Source organism: Zingiber officinale, chromosome 2A (genome assembly GCF_018446385.1).
Source record: "Zingiber officinale cultivar Zhangliang chromosome 2A, Zo_v1.1, whole genome shotgun sequence".
NCBI classification, from domain to species: Eukaryota; Viridiplantae; Streptophyta; class Magnoliopsida; order Zingiberales; family Zingiberaceae; genus Zingiber; species Zingiber officinale.
In genome coordinates this window covers 85,797,586-85,817,347 of record NC_055988.1, presented here as the reverse complement: position 1 = coordinate 85,817,347, position 19,762 = coordinate 85,797,586, and the positions used below count along the sequence as shown (strand labels likewise).

The following is a 19,762-nucleotide window of genomic DNA, read 5'->3' as shown; positions in this document are numbered from 1 at the left end:
AACACATTTTTGGCTCTATACCCCTTGGCCTTAAAAGGTCTCTTGGTCATTTTACCTTCCAAGCAAGATTCACAGGTTGGAAAGTTTTCCAACTCTAATGAATCCAAGAGTCCATCGGCTACAAGCCTTTGAATCATACTTAAGTTAATATGACCAAGCCTTAGATGCCAAAGATATGTTTAGTTCATTTCCGAAGGTTCTTTTCTCTTATTAGAATTACAAGATATGTTATTAATTTCCATTTATTGCTTTGAGAGAGAAATTGGATTTAATGTATATAAATTGCCAACCAATGCATCAGAATAGATAATAACTCTATTTCTCTTTATAACTACATTGTTATTGAAAGAAACAGAATATCCATCCAAATACAATTTAGAAACTGAAATTAAATTCTTTCTGAAAACTGGGTACATAAAGATAATTTCTTAAAACCAAACTTCTATTGTCACACCCCAGAGGAGTCCCTGTCCGAGAAAATTTCGGCAGCATCTCCCCTGTACGGCGGACAATCTGAAACTTTTCTACATCCTCATATACCTCAACCACATGCGGCTGGAATAATAACATGTAAATAAACCATCACCACGCAGTTTATATAAATATAAGCAAACCAAAGCAGTAATACCATGAATCAAAATCAACCCTACTCAACTACACTCGTAAAGCGCAAATCCGATGAACTCACCTCTTCTGCCGTCCAGGTAGGCATGTAGTAGAATAAATCCAAATCATACCAAAAATCCATCAAACGATAAAAATTCATACAATATCCATAAGTAAAACAATACAAGACTAAAAACAAAGTCTGATAGAGAAACTAAGATAAAATAACAACTCAAGACCAGCAGAGGACTAGCACTATGTGCAGATGGGGACTAGCGACTGGATCTGCTCCGGACAGCCTCAACCTGAAAATATAACAACAATGGAGGCGGGGTGAGTCCAACACTCAGCAGGTACAACTGATATACAAAGTAGGGAAATAACACCTAACACTAATCATGCGTACAGTCTCCTGATATAAGAAAGATAAAAAAAATGCATCTGAAGTAAACAGGAGAGAACTGTACTAACCAGGACCTGGGTATAAGGACAAACAGTCCGAGGGATAGGGAAATCTTGTATGCATGTCAAATATAGGTATCCAAACAATATGCAGCATATAAATGCAGCAAACACAAACACAAGCAATAAATGCATCAAGCATATGATGCTAATGATGCGTCCTGGTCACCCCTGACGCCAGTCGATCATCTCACACCCAATAGTGAGGCCGAGTGGGTAGGGTTGTGACAACCGTGCACTCTGTCGTCACTGCTCCTGATGAGTGACCGAGTGGATGGGATGCTGTCGGAGTACACCTATCCTCCTACCCCAAATCATAAATGGGGGAGCGCAATGCTCTCAACTCCCGGTACACGATGACGGGGAGGAATCCCTGCCGGATAACACGTTGTGTCACACTACCCATGAGCGGACCAACGGTGCCTAACAGAGTCCCTACTGTAACACACTCTGCCTGAATCGACCACTAACCCATGAGTGGTGGTGTGTGCAGATCCATGTAACTGGCGATGTGCTCAACAATAATGGAGCGGACTATCGCACAGCAAGCAATCATGCAAATGGTGCATGGCACTAACCACAAAATATCCTGACCTAATCCATGTATATATAAAAGTGCACCATAGGTCAACGAATCAAATCAAATCAAAGGTACAAGGAAGGTATAAAACCTAGGTCCTGAACATGGTAAAGTATGGTATATCACTACCCCTATAACATGTATAAGCAGGTAAAGTATACATGAGATGCAAAACAAGCAATCAATCAAATCATATAACAGGTATTGGGTAGTGACTAACCGAAACAAATAAGGAACATAATTAATGCAACTTGTTAAATTCACTACTATGTATATCAAATGACATAAGTCAAAAGTACCCGCCTCCGACAAAAGAAAGGTCCAATTCCGACTCCGAGATACTCGTCTCGCGTTAAAGTTGAAAATTTGCTGTCGAAAATTTGCTGTCGAAACTATTGTTGCCATAGAGCTGCTAGAGCTGCTGTTGAAAATTTGCTTGCCGGAACTATTGTTGCCACAGTTCTGTTGCCTACACTACAAAGAACTACTACTCCCTATATGTCAGCATCCCAGTCAAAATCTAATACCCAAATATGCCTTACCTGCATGAAGCCAAGTTCTTCCTCTGGTTTTCTCTCTGCCGACGCTAGGGAACAGCAGGGACAGTAACAAAAGTGATCACCAGAGAGATCGAACTGTGGCCGATGGTTTCAAGCTAGGGCACAGCGCTGTATGGGGGTCGACTGTGGCCCAAATCTAGGGCATGGTGTGGCTCGGGAAGGAGGAGGATTCGGCCAGAGAACTAGGGCTGAGGATAACACTGCTCCGGTCCAGAGAGGCAGCGGCGTCGGCAGGCTCGGCTAGGGCACGCGGCGGCAAATCGGAAGAAGGACCGAGATCTTGTGGCCGACGGTGGCGAATCGCCAAGAAGAACACGGCGTCGACGCTGTCGTGCGGCACCGGGTGGCTAGGGCAGAGGCGTCAGTGTGGAGAAGGGCAGCGTCGCTAGAGATGAGGGAAGAAGGAGGGTTCGGCTCGGGCAGAGGAGAAGAAGAAGAAGGGAAATCGCTAAGAAACCACTCGGCGCCGGTTAGGGCAGAGGGTGAGGCTTCGGGCGCGCGACAATGAAAGAAAACGGCGAAGAAAAATTTAAGAAAAAGAATAAAGAAAAAGGGAAAAATATTAGACATTTCCTCTTTAAAACGGGGTAGCCTAAACAGGCTTTTCCGGACCCCATTTTTGTCCCCGTTAACTCATCCGTACGAGCTCCGAAAAATTCTCGGAAAAGTTCCAAAAATTTCGGAAAAATTCCCTTATCAATATTTGCCTATTTTCGATATTTTACATTCTCCCCCACTAATAAAAATTTGGTCCCCAAATTTCGTTATCTACCATCAACAAGTACCAACAACAGGTAAAGAGTATAAAATGCTGAACGGTAAATTAAATCACATATCTCAAGTGAAAAGATGGGGGTATCGAGCTCGGATCGTATCCTCGAGCTCCTGAGTAACTTCCTCGTCCAAATGATACTGTCATCCGACTTAACCAGCCAAATAGTCTTGTTCCGCAACTGACGCTCTTTTCGATCTAAAATCCATACCGGAACCTCCTCATAGATGACATCAGGCTGAAGGGAACTGAGATTATCTATCAACACATGTATCGAATCGGGTACGTATGGAATACGGCGTGAACGCCTGCCAAGGACAGTGATAGTGCCAACCAGTAAGCTACTGCTCCAATCCTTTCCGAGATCTGGAAAGGTCCAATGTATCACGGAGCTGGCTTACCTCTGAGGTCAAATCTCTTCGCCCCTTTCGTGGGTGAAACTCGCAGAAATACATAGTCGCAAATGGAGAACTCTAAGAGTCTCCAACTCGGGTCAGCATAACTCTTCTGGCAGTCTTATGCCTTTGACATCCTCCGTCTGATAGTGTGGACCACTCTGCCTCACGCTGAGCTCTATGAGGTCCCAACAATTGGGCCTCTCAGATTCTCGTCCTGATTGACGATTGAGCAACTATGGTAACAAGAATACCCTACTCTGTCTGTCCCTGCTCCTCAAGGTCTAACTCGGAGAAACCCTGAATCAAGTCTGTGACCACAACTCGGTGACAAGATAAAGTCCCTCTGGACTTCCGGCTAAGTGCATGAGCAACCACATTAGCTTTTCCCAGATGATAGCTACTGGTACAGTCATAATCCTTCAGGAACTCCATCCATCTCCTCTGTTGGAGATTTAAATTCCTTCTAGGTAAAAATATATTTGAGACTCTTATGATCAGTGAGAATCTCAAATGTAATGTCGTAAAGATGATGATGCCAGATCTTCAAAGCATATATGATGGCGGCTAACTCCAGGTCATGAACTGGGTAGTTCTTCTCATGCTCCTTCAGCTGACGAGAAGCATAAGAGACTACTCTGCCGTGCTGCATCAGAACAGCGCCCAAACCCTGTAGAGAAGCGTCGGTGTAAAGTACAAATCCGTCCTCTCCAGAAGGTAAAACCAAAACTGGAGCCGACACTAATCTCCACTTCAGCTCCTGAAAGCTGCTCTCACAATCCTCGGACCACATGAACTTCACGCCTTTCCTGGTAAGACGTGTCAGCGGCATAGCAATACGCGAGAAACCCTCGACAAAACGTCGGTAATATCCGGCCAATCCTAGAAAACTACGGATCTCCTGAACTGACTTCGACTGCTCCCAATCGGTGACAGCCTCGATCTTCTGAGGATCAACTGAAATACCTCTGCTAGAAACCACGTGTCCCAGAAAACCGACTGAGGATAACCAGAATGCACATTTGCTGAACTTCGCGTACAGCTGATGCCGTCTAAGAGTCTCCAAAACTATACAAAGATGTTGTGCATGCTCCTCCTCGGAATGCGAATAGACCAATATGTCATCAATGAAAATAATAACAAACTGATCCAGATACTCCAAAAAGATGCGGTTCATCAAGTCCATAAACACCGCTGGAGCATTGGTAATCCCAAATGGCATTACCAAAAACTCATAATGACCGTATCTCGTACGGAAAGCTGTCTTCTAGATATCTGAGTCTCTGACCCTCAACTGATGATATCCGGATCGCAGATCAATCTTAGAATACACTGATGTACCTCTGAGCTGATCAAACAAATCCTCGATCCGGGGTAAAGGATATTTATTTCTGACGGTCACTGCATTCAGCTGTCTGTAGTCAATACATAACCTCATAGTGCCGTCCTTTTTCTTGACAAATAATACCGGAGAACCCCATGAAGAAACACTAGGGCGAATGAATCCCCTGTCTAAAAGCTCCTGGAGTTGAACCTTCAGCTCGTTCAACTCTTTTGGTGCCATACGATACGAAGCTTTCGATGTCGGCGCGGTTCCCGGAATCAGCTCAATAGCGAACTCCACTGGCCTTCTGGGAGGCAAACATGGCAGCTCCTCAGGAAATACATCTGGGTACTCCCGGACTACAGGAACGTCGGAGAGCTGCGAACTACTGCTATCCTCAGTACTAATCAGAGATAATAGGAAACCATGACAGTCGTGAGACAGCAGCTTCTGTGCCTGAATCGCCGAAATAATCGAGATGTCGTCATCTCTGATGCCAGTGAAACTCCACGAGGGTTGGTTCGGAGGCCGGAAGGTGACCACCCTCGTCTGGCAATCAACGGTAGCATGATATACTGACAGCCAATTCATGCCAAGTATGATATCAAACTCGACCATCTCCAATACTAGAAGATCTACCGTAAGTATCATGTTGCCAAAGTCTAACGGGCAACCTCTGATCTCCTGGGTGACGTCTAAAGTATCACCGGACGGTAGGGAGACGGTCAATCGCTGCAGTCTAAAAGTAGGTAATCTACCAATCTCCCGTATAAAGGTACGGGATATAAAAGAATGCGAGCTACCAGTATCAATCAATATATCAGTGGAAAATGCATAAATGGAAATCATACCGCGGAAAACGGATCCGTCGGCTCGCTGCGCATCCTCTCTGGTAATCGCATAAACACGTCCAGTCTCTGGCGGAGGCGGAGGTGGTAATGCTACCAGCGGCTGGGCAGAAGCCTGCCACTGAGGCGGTGCTGGATAATGTGCTAGAGGAGACTGAGAGGACGGTGACTGATACTGTGCCGATGACTGGGACTGAGTCTGGTACTGGCCCAGAGGCTGAGGCTGCATCTGATACTGCCCATGCGTCGGATAATAAGGTCCTGGAACAGAACTCTGGGATGCTATGGAAGCACTGGAGTACTCCTGTCCAAGCATGCCAAATGCCGCTACTGCAGGTGAAGCTATCCCCTGCTAATGATGTGAAGATTGGGCTTTCTGCCCTCCTCGATATGCCCCTGACTGACTAGACTGTCCCCTCTGACCTAACCCTCTGGAAGCCGTGTGCTGAGCCTTCAGCTGACAATCTCGGCTCTGGTGCCCAGGCAGTTTGCAATAAAAGCAAACTGGCTGTCCCAGAAAGCAAGTTGGGGTAAGGTGATCTCTGGACCCACATCTGAAACAGTGAGTATCGCTGGGAGGCAGTTGCCGGTTCTGCTGAGAAAACCGGGAACGTCCTGAAGAAGACCGCTCTGACTTCTGAGGCCTACGAGATACCCCAGAAGTACCCTGTCCTGACCGACTGCGACTACTCTGCTGCTGTCCTGTCGCCGGTGTCTGCTGGATCTGTCCGGATGCCTGACCCATATGCTTCCTCTTCCTGTCCGGAAATGCTCTCTGCTGAGCTAACTCTATCATCAAAGCTTGATCCAGTGCATCTGAGTAAGATACGATCCCTAAACCGGCAAGCCTTACTTGCAGATAACCATCTAGTCCCTGTATAAACTGCATCATGCGAGATCTATCCTCCGCAACTAACTCTGGACAAAACTTAGCCAACCGGTTGAATTCAGTATTATACTTTGTCACCGTGCGATTGTTCTGACGCAGACTCATGAAATCCTGTCGGAGAGCCATCTGATATGATAGTGGAAAGAAGCGGCTTTCAAAATCCTCTCTGAACCTGATCCAAGTGACGTTCCGCTCGCCAATGATAGAATGCTGAGTAATCCACCAGGCGTTAGCCTCATCCCGTAAATGGAAAGCAACCAGCTCTGCTTTCTCCCACTCGGAGCAAGCCATATAGAAGAAAGTCTGCTCCATAGTCTCTATCCATGATAGAGCCATACTTGGATCGAGGTCTCCTCGGAAGAGAATGAATCGAGTCTTCATTGACTCTGCCAATACTGGAATCCTAGCTCATGCTGCGACAATATCAGTGAGCTGTGTTGGGACGGCTGCAAGAACTGGCGGAACCACTAGAACTGGTGCTACAAGTGGTACCGCGGAATAAACCGGAGGAGGTACTCCCGGTGCTGCTGAATAAACTGGAGAATAAGCTGTTGGTGGTACTGTCGGGTGAACATAAGTGGCCGCAGCTGGAGGTACAGTAAGTAGTGATACCGGAGGTGGAGCAGCCGCTGCTACTGTAGGCACTGGGGGCACAGGTGCCACTGGTGTCGGGTACACTATAGGTCCAGGTGGCGGTGGTGCCGGGTACGTCGTAGGCTGCGCTGGAGTAGATGTCGGGTATGCCAATGGTACCCCTGATGGTACCGGAACTACAGTAGGGATAGGTACACTCAGCATAACCAAGGTAGGTACCTCTATAGGAGCCATCGGGGTCTGAGAGCCCGACACGCCCGCAATATGCTGAGTCTGTCCCTGACTGACAGGCTCATCAACAGTAGGCATCTCTGGCATATCCAGAGATCCCGTGGTCCTCGTACGTGGTCGTCCAGCACCACGTCTCGCCGCAATGCGCGTAGATCTCCTCATATCTGTTAAGTTATATCACAGATATTACTACCAATATAACAATCATAAAATAAACATCATACCTATTTGCTGTCTGGAGTTGTTCCGTCGCTGTCCAGTCCCCAATTTAACCTCAAAATTCTGAACGAGAAAATCGCCGGAAATCCATATAAATCCGAAACGGAAATCCGAAACATAACCATAACGAAAATCCGAAAATGCCCAGTTTGACTCGCAAACCTGGCTAACCCAAATATCCAGAATACTAAAAACAGGTATCCGATAAATCTCCAGAACACCAAAAGCAGGTATCATAACCCGCTCTGATACCAATAAATTGGTATCAGATAAATCTCGGAACTCCAACACACGAAAATCAAACAAGTATCGCCAACTTGGCTCTGATACCACTAAATTGTCACGCCCCGGAGGAGTCCCTGTCCGAGAAAATTTCGTCAGCATCTCCCCTGTACGGCGGACAATCTGAAACTTTTCTACATCCTCATATACCTCAGCCACATGCGGCTGGAATAATAACATGTAAATAAACCATCACCACGCAGTTTATATAAATATAAGCAAACCAAAGTAGTAATACCATGACTCAAAATCAACCCTACTCAACTACACTCGTAAAGCTCAAATCCGATGAACTCACCTCTTCTGCCGTCCAGGCAGGCATGTAGTAGAATAAATCCAAATCATACCAAAAATCCATCAAACGATAAGAATTCATACAATATCCATAAGTAAAACAATACAAGACTAAAAACAAAGTCTGATAGAGAAACTAAGATAAAATAACAACTCAATACCAGCAGAGGACTAGCACTACGTGCAGATGGGGACTAGCGACTGGAACTGCTCCGGACAGCCTCAACCTGAAAATATAACAACAATGGAGGCAGGGTGAGTCCAACACTCAGCAGGTACAACAGATATACAAAGTAGGAAAATAACACCTAGCACTAATCATGCGTACAGTCTCCGGATATAAGAAAATAAAAAAAATGCATCTGAAGTAAACAGGAGAGAACTGTACTAACCAGGACCTGGGTATAAGGACAAACAGTCCGAGGGATAGGGAAATCCTGTATGTATGTCAAACATAGGTATCCAAACAATATGCAGCATATAAATGCAGCAAACACAAACACAAGCAATAAATGCATCATGCATAAGATGCTAATGATGCATCCTGATCACCCCTGACGTCAGTCGATCATCTCACACCCAATAGTGAGGCCGAGTGGGTAGGGCTGTGACAACCGTGCACTCTGTCGTCACTGCTCCTGATGAGTGACCGAGTGGATGGGATGCTGTCGGAGTACACCTATCCTCCTACCCCAAATCATAAATGGGGGATGCTCTCAACTCCCGGTACACGATGACGGGGAGGAATCCCTGCCGGATAACACGTTGTGTCACACTACCCATGAGCGGACCAACGGTGCCTAACAGAGTCCCTGCTGCAACACACTCTGCCTGAATCGACCACTAACCCATGAGTGGTGGTGTGTGCAGATCCATGTAACTGGCGATGTGCTCAACAATAATGGAGCGAACTATCGCACAGCATGCAATCATGCAAATGGTGCATGGCACTAACCACAAAATATCCTGACCTGATCCATGTATATATAAAAGTGCACCATAGGTCAACGAATCAAATCAAATCAAAGGTACACAGAAGGTATAAAACCTAGGTCCTGAACATGGTAAAGTATGGTATATCACTACCCCTATAACATGTATAAGCAGGTAAAGTATACATGAGATGCAAAACAAGCAATCAATCAAATCATATAACAGGTATTGGGTAGTGACTAACCGAAACAAATAAGGAACATAATTAATGCAACTTGTTAAATTCACTACTATATATATCAAATGACATAAGTCAAAAGTACTCGCCTCCGACAAAAGAAAGGTCCAATTCCGACTCCGAGATACTCGTCTCGCGTCAAAGTCCTGTAATACCAAACATACATTTTTATTTAGCTACAAATTAAACGAATAGCCAAATAAAAATATTTAAGAACAATTTTAGGGAAAACCCCTAAACCATAAATCTCAATCTACCCAAATTAAATCCAACGGTTAATTAGGGTTAGTTTTCAAATCCCTAATCAACACTTAGATACAAATTGGATTTAAGCTACAACAAGAAACAATCAACTCCTTACCCTAAATCCGAAACCTCTCCTGTTAATCCACGGTCAACTAGAGCTGCTGTCGAAAATTTGCTTGCCGGAACTATTGTTGCCACAGTTCTGTTGCCTACACTGCAAAGAACTACTACTCCCTATGTGTCAGTATCCCAGTCAAAATCTAATACCCAAATATGCCTTTCCTACACGAAGCCAAGTTCTTCCTCTGGTTTTCTCTCTGCCGACGCTAGGGAACAGCAGGGACAGTAACAAAAGTGATCACTAGAGAGATCGAACTGTGGCCGATGGTTTCAAGCTAGGGTACAGCGTTGTATGGGGGTCGGCTGTGGCCCAAATCTAGGGCACGGTGTGGCTCGAGAAGGAGGAGGAGTCGGCCGGAGAACTAGGGCTGAGGATAACACTTCTCCGGTCCAGAGAGGCAGCGGCGTCGGCAGGCTCGGCTAGGGAACGCGGCGGCAAATCGAAAGAAGGACCGAGATCTGGTGGCCGACGGTGGCGAATCGCCAAGAAGAACACGGCGTCGACACTGTCGTGTGGCGCCGGGTGGCTAGGGCAGAGGCGTCGGTGTGGAGAAGGGCAGCGTCGCTAGAGATGAGGGAAGAATGAGGGTTCGGCTCGAGCAGAGGAGAAGAAGAAGAAGGGAAATCGCTAAGAAACCACTCGGCGCCGGTTAGGGCAGAGGGTGAGGTTTCAGGCGCGCGGCAATGAAAGAAAATGGCGAAGAAAAATTTAAGAAAAAGAATAAAGAAAAAGGGAAAAAAATCAAACATTTCCTCTTTAAAATGGGGTAGCCTAAACAGGCTTTTCCGGACCCCGTTTTTGTCCCCGTTAACTCATCCGTACGAGCTCCGAAAAATTTCCGAAAAATTTCCGAAAAATTTTCAAAAATTCCGGAAAAATTCCCTTATCAATATTTGCCTATTTTCGGCATTTTACATCTATTCCTATCAAAAGATAAGTTGACGTCTCACACTACAACAACCGCCACCTCAGTAGCATTGCCCATGTAGATGGTTATCTCTCTTTCAAATAGTCATCGGGTTTCCTGGAACTCCTGCAAAGAGTTGCAGACATGATCAGTGGCTCCTGTATCTTCACACCAGGTGCTGGTAGATAACACCGCTAAACATATTTCAACTACTAGAATATGAGATATACCTTTATTGTTCTCTTTCCTATGAGGACAGTCTGTCTTCCAATGTCCTGACTACTTATAGATGAAGCACTTGCCCTTTGGCTTCTTCATTCCAACTTTTGGTCCTATTCCTTGAGATTTATTCACCTTCTTTGCTGATGCAGCCTGTTTCTTCTTCTTCTTGCCTTTCGACTTAGAAGTAGAACCATATTCAGCATAGTGAATATGAGAATTATGATGAAATAGCCCTTCTGCTACTTGAAGTTCTGTCAGCAGTTCCGCTAATGAATATAGCCTTTTATTCATATTATAGTTCAGGCAGAAATACTCAAAACTTCTGGGTAGCGTTTGGAGAATTATATCGATCTGGGTTTCCCCATCAATTTCTCCTCCAAAGATTTGTATTTCGTTCAAATAAGTCATCATCTTTAGGATATGGTCTCTGACGGGAGTACCCTCTATCATGGTGGTTATCATTAACTTTCTCATAGCTTCTTTCCTAGCGGCCTGATCCTGGTGACCAAAGAGATCCTTGAGATTATTCATTATATCATAAGCTGTTGGTAAATCTTGATGCTGATGTTGCAGCACATTTGACATTGAAGCCAAAATGTAACACCACGTCATCTCATCTGCTTTTATCCATTTCCTATGATTCTCAATCTCCTCTTGGGTAGACTCACCATTAGGCGCATTAGGGCACTCCTTTGACAGTACAAACTTATAGCCCTCAGCAGTTAGGACAATGTCCAGGTTTCTTTTCCAATCTATATAATTGGGACCAGTAAGTTTGTTCTCTTTCAGTATGATGGCCAGTGGGTTGAAAGTTATCCTAAGAATCACAAAAATAACTTTGGTCAGGTCTCTAAATTTAGAATAATATTGATTCCTCAAATAATACTATTTAAATTTACCAACACCTCAAAACACCGTGAATACTGCATGCCAAGTTAATGTGGACGTATACAAATTCAACATTTGTAAGAGGAGGGTCTTACCCATTAATTTTATTATCTTGTCATCGTAACTTTATGATAAATAAAATTAATAGTTGGTTTTACTTTGGTCACGTAAAACAATAGCAGTGACTCCATTGGGGAGAATACTATTGAATGCGTCTAAGTGTATACCATTACTTGATACTTAGTCCATTAAATAGGATTGTACCTCTTCAGTTGGAGAAGATCACACACTCCTAAATAATTTTCTATAACCATCCATAAAGGAAGTTTGATCTAGCGATCCGCAACAAACCCATCCATTGTGGAGGGAGGCACTCAGAGCCAACACGCAAGCTTGTTGCATCACTTACAAACTAGTAATGGAGATCGTGGAATTTATTTAAAAACCCCTCTCCCACTTAGTTATTTAAAGTGAGGAATTTTAACCTATGCTAGCATACATCACATGCAAACACACATCACAGTAAACAAAAGCAATAAATATGGATATTAATTTTCCAACTATTATGGTTTCTTCAATCACTGTCCTTCGTGTGCTGCCATCCCTAGGGATCATGCCGCCAGGTCCATCAAGCTTCCTTTTCTGCTGTGCCTCTGGTCCTCTAATAGCATCACGCGTCGCAAGGATACAATCCACGACAAAAATATATTTTACATATATCGATCCTATATTCTATAAAGGAATGTACATGTAATCTAGATCGAAACAAAATTATAAAACCCTAATAACTAATACAGCTCTAGCTGTATTTAATATTACAATCATGCACACACAATAAAATGCCCTTGACATGTCCAAGGGTCCATTCATGCACAATATCAATATGCCATAATAGTTGGAGCCTGCAACCACAAAGTTAGCACATCCTACTATTATCCTACCTAAATTATGTATGACATGTGCATAATCTATTTGAAAACCAAACACACAGAGGCAAACCCTAGCTCTGATACCAAGTGTTGGTTGGTACTAGGAAGATCGTACCAGTTCCACTGTACAAAAAATTTGTACAAGTGTCGATCCTTTCCTAAACAACCTATTGTGTTCTTTAGAAATTAAATTAGGAATCGCAAACGGAACTTAACATTATTGATTCCAAATTTAACTTATATGTTCTTAATGGTTTAGATTTGGATCGCAAACGATGCTTAACATTATTGATCCAAATCCACCTATGTTATAAATTCAATTAAATATTAATTTCTAAAATTGGCTTCCAGGACTGCATGGCGAGGCACTAGTCCTTCTTGGGTATGGGATCATCCACCACCGCCTAGACAAAGCCTTTTAAGGAAAGCTAATATTTAATTTCCTTATATAACTCTAGGTTTAACCAAAAAGAACAATCGAATCAAAAATTAGAAAAACAAAAAAAAACACAACTTCGAAACAAATCCGAAACTCTAGAATCATATGCCTCTTGTGTTTGGAATTCGTACAAAGAAGAACTAGCATGATGCAGAAAATAATTACTAGTTATACCTCTTCTTTGTATGCTAATAACCTCGAGATCTTCTACCGTATTCCTCACCTCCTCTTAGACGTCGTGTGGGCGATAATCCTCCAAGATGAACACCACCTTCTTCCTCCTTCTCTAGTATTCGGCCACCACCACCACCACAGAGCAAAAGAGAACAAGGGGAAAGACAAGAGGAGAGGGCCGGCCACAAGAGGGAGCTTCAACAAGAGAATAAGAATTCATATCTCATGAGGTCTCTCTTCCCCTTCTTTTATAATACTTGCCCAAGGAAAATAAGGAAAGATTTTTACAAAAAATTAAAATCCTCTTTTTGTTTTTCCTTTTCCCCTTTTATATTTCCTTTTGTTTCCCTTGATTGATTCAATCATTGATTGAATCATTGATTGGATGGTTGGCCGGCCCCTTGCCTGGGCACCAAGCAAGGGTGGCCGACCCTTTAAAGGAGGGAAATAATCTTGTAAAAAATTTTATAAGCAAAAAAGGAAAGCTCTTATAAAATTTTACAAGCTCTCTTTTAATCTTCTAATGTGGATGTTAAAAAAAGGAAAGTTTTAAAAATTAAAACCAAGTTTTAAAATTTAAAACTTCTCTTCTAAAATTTCCTTTTTTAACATGTTTACAAAAATATAAAGTTTCAAATTTAAAACTCCCTTCCTTTTTTCCAACAACCATGAGGATGGTTAAAAAAGGAAAGTTTTAAAACTTTTAAACTTTCTTTTAAACCATGTAGCGTAATTCAAATAAGAAAAGTTTTGTAAATTTAAAATCCTTCTTTTAAACTTGTAATTATCTACAAAGAGAATATTTTAAAAATTTAAAACACCCCTTCTAATTTGAAATAAGGTGGTCGGCCCCTCAAAACTAATTGTGGTCGGACCCCTTAGGAAGAATAGTGGCCGGCCCTTGGCTTGGTCACCAAGCCTTGGGCCGGCCCCCTCTTGGACACCAAGATAGGCTTTTCATAGGTGGATATGAGGCATTAATGAGGCTACGACAGAGACCTAGAGGAGAAATTGGTTTTGGCCTTCCGACGAGCTTGAGTATCTCGTTCACCCCGAACACACAACTCAAGTTTATCAATAATAACTCATTCCACTAGAGAGTTATTATTGCATTACCGCATCAATCCCAAATTACATTATGTGCTCCTTCTTATCATGAGTGTGTTAGTCACCCTGTGTTTAAGATATCGAATGCCCACTAATTAATTGAGTTACTGACAACTTATTTTAATTAATATCTTAGTCCAAGAGTAGTACCACTCAACCTTATTGTCATGTCGGACTAAGTCCACCTGCAGGGTTTAACATGACAATCCTTATGAGCTCCTCTTGGGGACATTCTTAACCTAGATGACTAGGACACAATTTCCTTTTATAATCAACAACACACACTTTAAGTAATATCATTTCCCAACTTATCGGGCCTATTGATTTATCGTGCTAAATCTCACCCTTTGATAAGTCAAAGAAAAAAATACTAAATATATGTGCTTGTTATTATATTAGGATTAAGAGCACACACTTCCATAATAACTAAGGTCTAGTTCTTTTATTAAATCAGTATAAAAATAACTTACCTTAAATGGTCTTACTCAATACACTTAGAGTGTATTAGTGTAATTTATTAGTCAAGATAAACTAATACCTAATTACACTACGACTATTCCAACGATTTGTTCCTTTTCATCTTAGTCGTGAGCAACTATTTATAATTTATAAAGAACTGATAACACGATCTTCTGTGTGTGACACCACACACCATGTTATCTACAATATAAATTAATTGAACAACTACACTTAACAAATAAATGTAGACATTTGACCAATGTGATTCTTTTATTTCAAAAATAAATGTTTACAAAAGTTAGGCTTTTAATATATACTCTAACAGCCCATCGGCTCTCTCCCGTGCCAACATTCTCACTAACTACGTCTCTTGCTCCTTGAACAATCTTCCGTTTCAGTTTTTCATCCCTCAGAAACACCGCACGCTTCCTTCTCGTCCGCCGGTGTAATCTTCCGCAGCGCCTCGTCCCTCAGACGCACCGAGTCCGTCGACTCTCTCCCGTGCCATCCTTCTTGCTAGCTGTATCTTCCGCTGGACTACCTGTGCTCCTAAGTTCTTACACACTTAGACACAGAGTCAAAATACCACAGGACTTAACTTAACTTGTTGATCATATCAAAAGAACTTTGGGATTCAACAATAACAATAAGTGTTCTTTATGATAGTAAAGAACCTTTTAAATTTAAAAGAAACTTTTATAAAATGAGAGTTAAATATGTTATGTTATATGAAATTAAATATTCAGTTACGAAGTGAACACATGAGGAAATAAAAACTAAAAATTAAAAAAAATAATATTAAGATGAATGTACAAACATACACGGATAAAAAAAAATAAAATATTAAAGAGAAAATTCATCGAGAATCAACCAGGATGGAAGATTAAAGTTTACTAAACCTAAACAGTCGTTAAGTCAGTAGGTTATGCCGGCTAAGCAAAGTAATGCCGTAGAGTTGGACCAAATTTGATCATTATTAAGATGAAAAGGAAAGCCAGTAATTGCTAGTCAAATCTCGCTTCCTCTATAATTTGATCATGATCAAGACGAAAAGGAAAACCGGTAATTGCGTCAATTCTTGATTCTTGCTTCCTCTCTAATTTATAATGATCAAAATGAAAAGAGAACCCAGTAATTAATAGTCAATTCATTCTGTCTTTTTAATTGGATCATGATCACGATGCAAAAGAAAAGCCAAGAAGAGGAGGCCGGACTTCATGGCGTTAGTCCCAAACATTATTTAATACTGAAAACGCTCATATTTATCGCATTGGAATTGTATCTGTTAATTTGTTGGTTTGCTTGTTTATTTGTAGGATTTCTTTTTTCAAATAACGCATAATCACAAAATGTATTTCTTTTTTAATAAGATTAGAATTAAAAAACGTTAATTGTAATTATTATAATTTTTTATTTAAGTCTTGGGTTATCATCTGTATAAAAGTTAAACATGATGAAAAATTAATCCTCAGATTTTCATAAAAAAAATTCTTTTCTCTTCTTTATTTTATCCTTAATTTTATAATCACTATACTATTCTGCACGGCGTGATGTTATAATCATAATAATTTCAGCTTTTTTTAATGTTCCAAATTAAAACAATTAGAGGACCTGAGAGCTTGACTTGTCATTCATTCATCTTTCATCCTAACAACCGCCCGACGGAGATTGGCAGCATGGAGACAGCGATAACTACGAAGCTTGTGGAATTCTCCTTTCAATCGATAGCGGGAAAACTAGGGAAGATGCTAGAGGAAGAAGCCGCGTTGCTGGCCGGAGTTGAAGATGATGTCCGGTACATAGTCGCCGAGCACAAAAGCATCACCTCTTTCTTGACGGCCATATCAACCAGGCACAATCTGGATGCTGAAGTGAAGAACTGGGCGCAGGAGCTGAGTGAGGTGGCCTACGATGCCGAAGACTCGATCGATGAGTTCGACTGCCGTCTCCGATCGACACTAGGTTTTTTCAAGCACTCCCTTCGTAGCATAAAATCGTTGAAAGGTCGCCATGACATCGCTTCAGAGATCAAGAAATTGAAGGTTCAAGTAGAAGATATTAAAAAAAAGGCACGATCGCTATTTCCACCCAAATGAAGCTACAAGCTCTGGCACCGCCACCGGCTTGGACATGGCTGACAGATACTCCGATCCAAGGATCATCGGCCATTTTGTAGAGGAAGCTCAACTCGTGGGCATCAACCCGAGTAGAGATAAGATCATCGGATGGGTGATGGACGAGAACTGTCCCGAGCTTACAGCGATTTCTCTCCTCGGCTTCGGTGGTTTAGGAAAGACAACTTTGGCTAAGACTGTCTATGATGATCCTATTATCGTCGAAGGCCACTTCCAACCTCGAGCTTGGATCGCAGTGTCACAAAATTACAACATCAAAGAGCTTCTCAAAAAGATTATTAGACAAATTTCCGTCAACGAGAAACAAATCCGAGATGTTTCTGGATTCCGAGATGCCCGTTTGAACACTGAACAATGTCTGAACATGATGGACGAGTCACAGCTGGTGCAGACAGTCAGAGGCCATCTCCATGGAAAGAGGTATTTTATCGTTTTTGATGACGTTTGGAGCGTTGAAGCATGGGAAAGCTTGAGCATTGCATTGCCACAAGGTAAAGAAGGAAGTAGGGTCATAGTCACCACCCGCATTAACGATGTGGCAAATGCAAGTTGTTCTCGTAATCGTCGATTTATATTTAAAATCTCTCCTTTATCACCTGAGCTATCTTGGGAGTTATTCTGTAGAAAAGTATTTGATGCACCGGACTATAATTGTCCTCCAGAGCTAGAAAATATTGGCAGAGAAATCTTGCAAAAGTGCGATGGACTGCCACTTGCAATCGTGACAATCGGAGGTCTTCTAGCTTCCAAGCCTGATAATAATTTTGAGGAATGGAAGGACTTGCGCGACCACCTTCGTTTGGAGATACAGACCAATGATATGCTGTCAAAGATCAATCAGATACTAGGTTTGAGTTACAATGACTTGCCTTACTATCTCAAGCCTTGCTTCTTGTTCTTAGGCACCTTCCCTGAGGATTATGAGATTCGTCGGAAGCGTCTGATGAGAAGGTGGATTGCAGAAGGGATTGTGCATGGCGTAGATGGCTTACCCGATGAGAAAATGGCCGAGCGCTGCTTCAACCAATTGGTGAATCGTAGCTTGGTGCAGCCGTCAGAATTTGATTATAATGGGACAGTGAGATCCTGCCGCGTCCATGACATGATGCTCGATGTCATAATCTCGATTTCAAGAAAGGAGAACTTTGCGGTGGTACTGAATAAGCACTCCACGCAGACGAACATTCAGCCTCGACATCAGAGGATAAGACGCTTATCCCGGCAGGGAGGAAGCAGTGGACTAGTTCCTAACACTGATCTGTCCCACCTCCGATCCTTTACTGCATTTGGTGAGGATGTACCAGTGAGCGATTATAGAAAGCAGAGGCTGTTGAGGGCAATTGACCTGGAAGGATGTAGGAACTTGGATGATTTCCACCCAAAGAGCTTTTCCAAGTTGTGTCTTTTGAAGTACTTGTCTATGAGAAATACTGGATTATCTGAATTGCCAGATTCAATTGGAGATTTGCAAAATCTAGAGTTTTTGGAAATAAGAGGAACTTATATTCAAAAACTACCTAATGCCATCGTCAAACTCCAAAAACTGGTCTATCTGCTTGGTGGTCCCTTCATAGGATTTAAGTTCCCGAAAGGCATAAGAAAGTTGAAAAGACTTACCACGTTTGGAACGGCACGTGCTCATAATGTGCATTCGCTACAGGAGATTAGTGAGCTTATCAACCTCCAGAAGCTTGACATCTTTTTAGGTCGCTCTGATCTATCACTCAGAATGCTGGAGGAGATCAGCGCCCTGCTCTCGAAGCTCAATGGCAGCCTTCGATCTCTAAAGATTTTGCATCTGGGAAACAGCAGTCTGAAAAAGGCACTAGATGAGGTAGCTTTGCCGCCATTGCTGCTCTGCAAGATCGAGATAGGTTGCAGACTTGGCGAATTGCCTCCTTGGTTTGCATCTCTGAAGCATGTTGTCAAGATATCTCTGTTCAGGACACAACTGCAGCTCGAGGATCTACAAGTCTTGAGAAATCTCCCCGCTTTGGTCAACCTGATCCTAGATGATGAGTCATTCGTTTATAATGGTGAGAATTTGGTCTTCGATCGGGAAGGGTTCGCACAACTTAAGTTGCTGACAGTTGCACGGCACAACATGAGTTTTGAAGTAGGTGCCGTCCCAAGCCTCGAAATCCTTAAAATATTGGGTCCCAATAAATCAGTCAATGGCATAGAACATCTGCATGGGCTAAAGGAGGTTCACATCTATACTGATAATGAAAATATAATAGAGATGGTCAAAAATATTGCAGCAAACCATTCAAATCGTCCCAAATGTTTTGCAAAACTACTCAAGTCTGCTTAAGGCATATGATTTGACTCAGAGGAAGCAGAGCTTTCTGTCAATGCAAAGATGAAATTATTAAAAGATCTGGTGTGGTGTGTACTAGCTAGTTCTCCTCTCCAACTTATCCATTGTTAATACCTTAATTCATCAACTTGTTTTGCTATTCAAATTATCCTTTGTCAATCTCTTCCATCATGCGTTGCTTGTTAGCCTTTGTATTTCTGAAGCAGCATGTAATGTAATCCTCAAACATTGTTCTCTTAATAAGTTGCTATTCAAAATAAGAGTGATTATATAAAACCAATATGATTTGAGAGAATATCATTATACTATATGACTGATGTGTACCATATTGTTCTTGAATTAGACAAGTAGTGAGTGAAAACTAGAAGTGTAAACATTCTGTAGCCATCCCTTCGATGAATTCATAATTATGTGCTCTGGAATACATCTATATAATTCAACTATCATCATGCGCTTGGTAATTATTAGAAATAGAAAACAGCCGAGGAAACTTATTTATCCAAATTATTTTTATGAATTATTTTTTAAAGTAATTAAATGATTCATAATTGTACGTGAAAAAAATTTATTTATTTTCCCCAGATATGC

At 42.2% G+C, this 19,762-nt stretch overlaps 1 protein-coding gene across 1 annotated transcript; it reads left to right on the top strand.

Annotated features, from left to right (window-relative positions):
* The first annotated feature begins 16,830 nt into the window (after positions 1–16,830).
* Positions 16,831–19,454, top strand: LOC122041419 (disease resistance protein Pik-2-like). The gene has a single exon (XM_042601093.1). It carries the CDS (start codon positions 16,850–16,852, stop codon positions 19,166–19,168), a length of 2,319 nt encoding a protein of 772 aa, XP_042457027.1. The 5' UTR covers positions 16,831–16,849; the 3' UTR covers positions 19,169–19,454.
* The last annotated feature ends 308 nt before the right edge of the window (positions 19,455–19,762 follow it).

What these genes read in the sequence shown, in the direction of transcription:
- LOC122041419 (XM_042601093.1), top strand. Translation starts at nt 16,850, where the DNA reads ATGGCTGACAGATACTCCGATCCAAGGATCATCGGCCATTTTGTAGAG.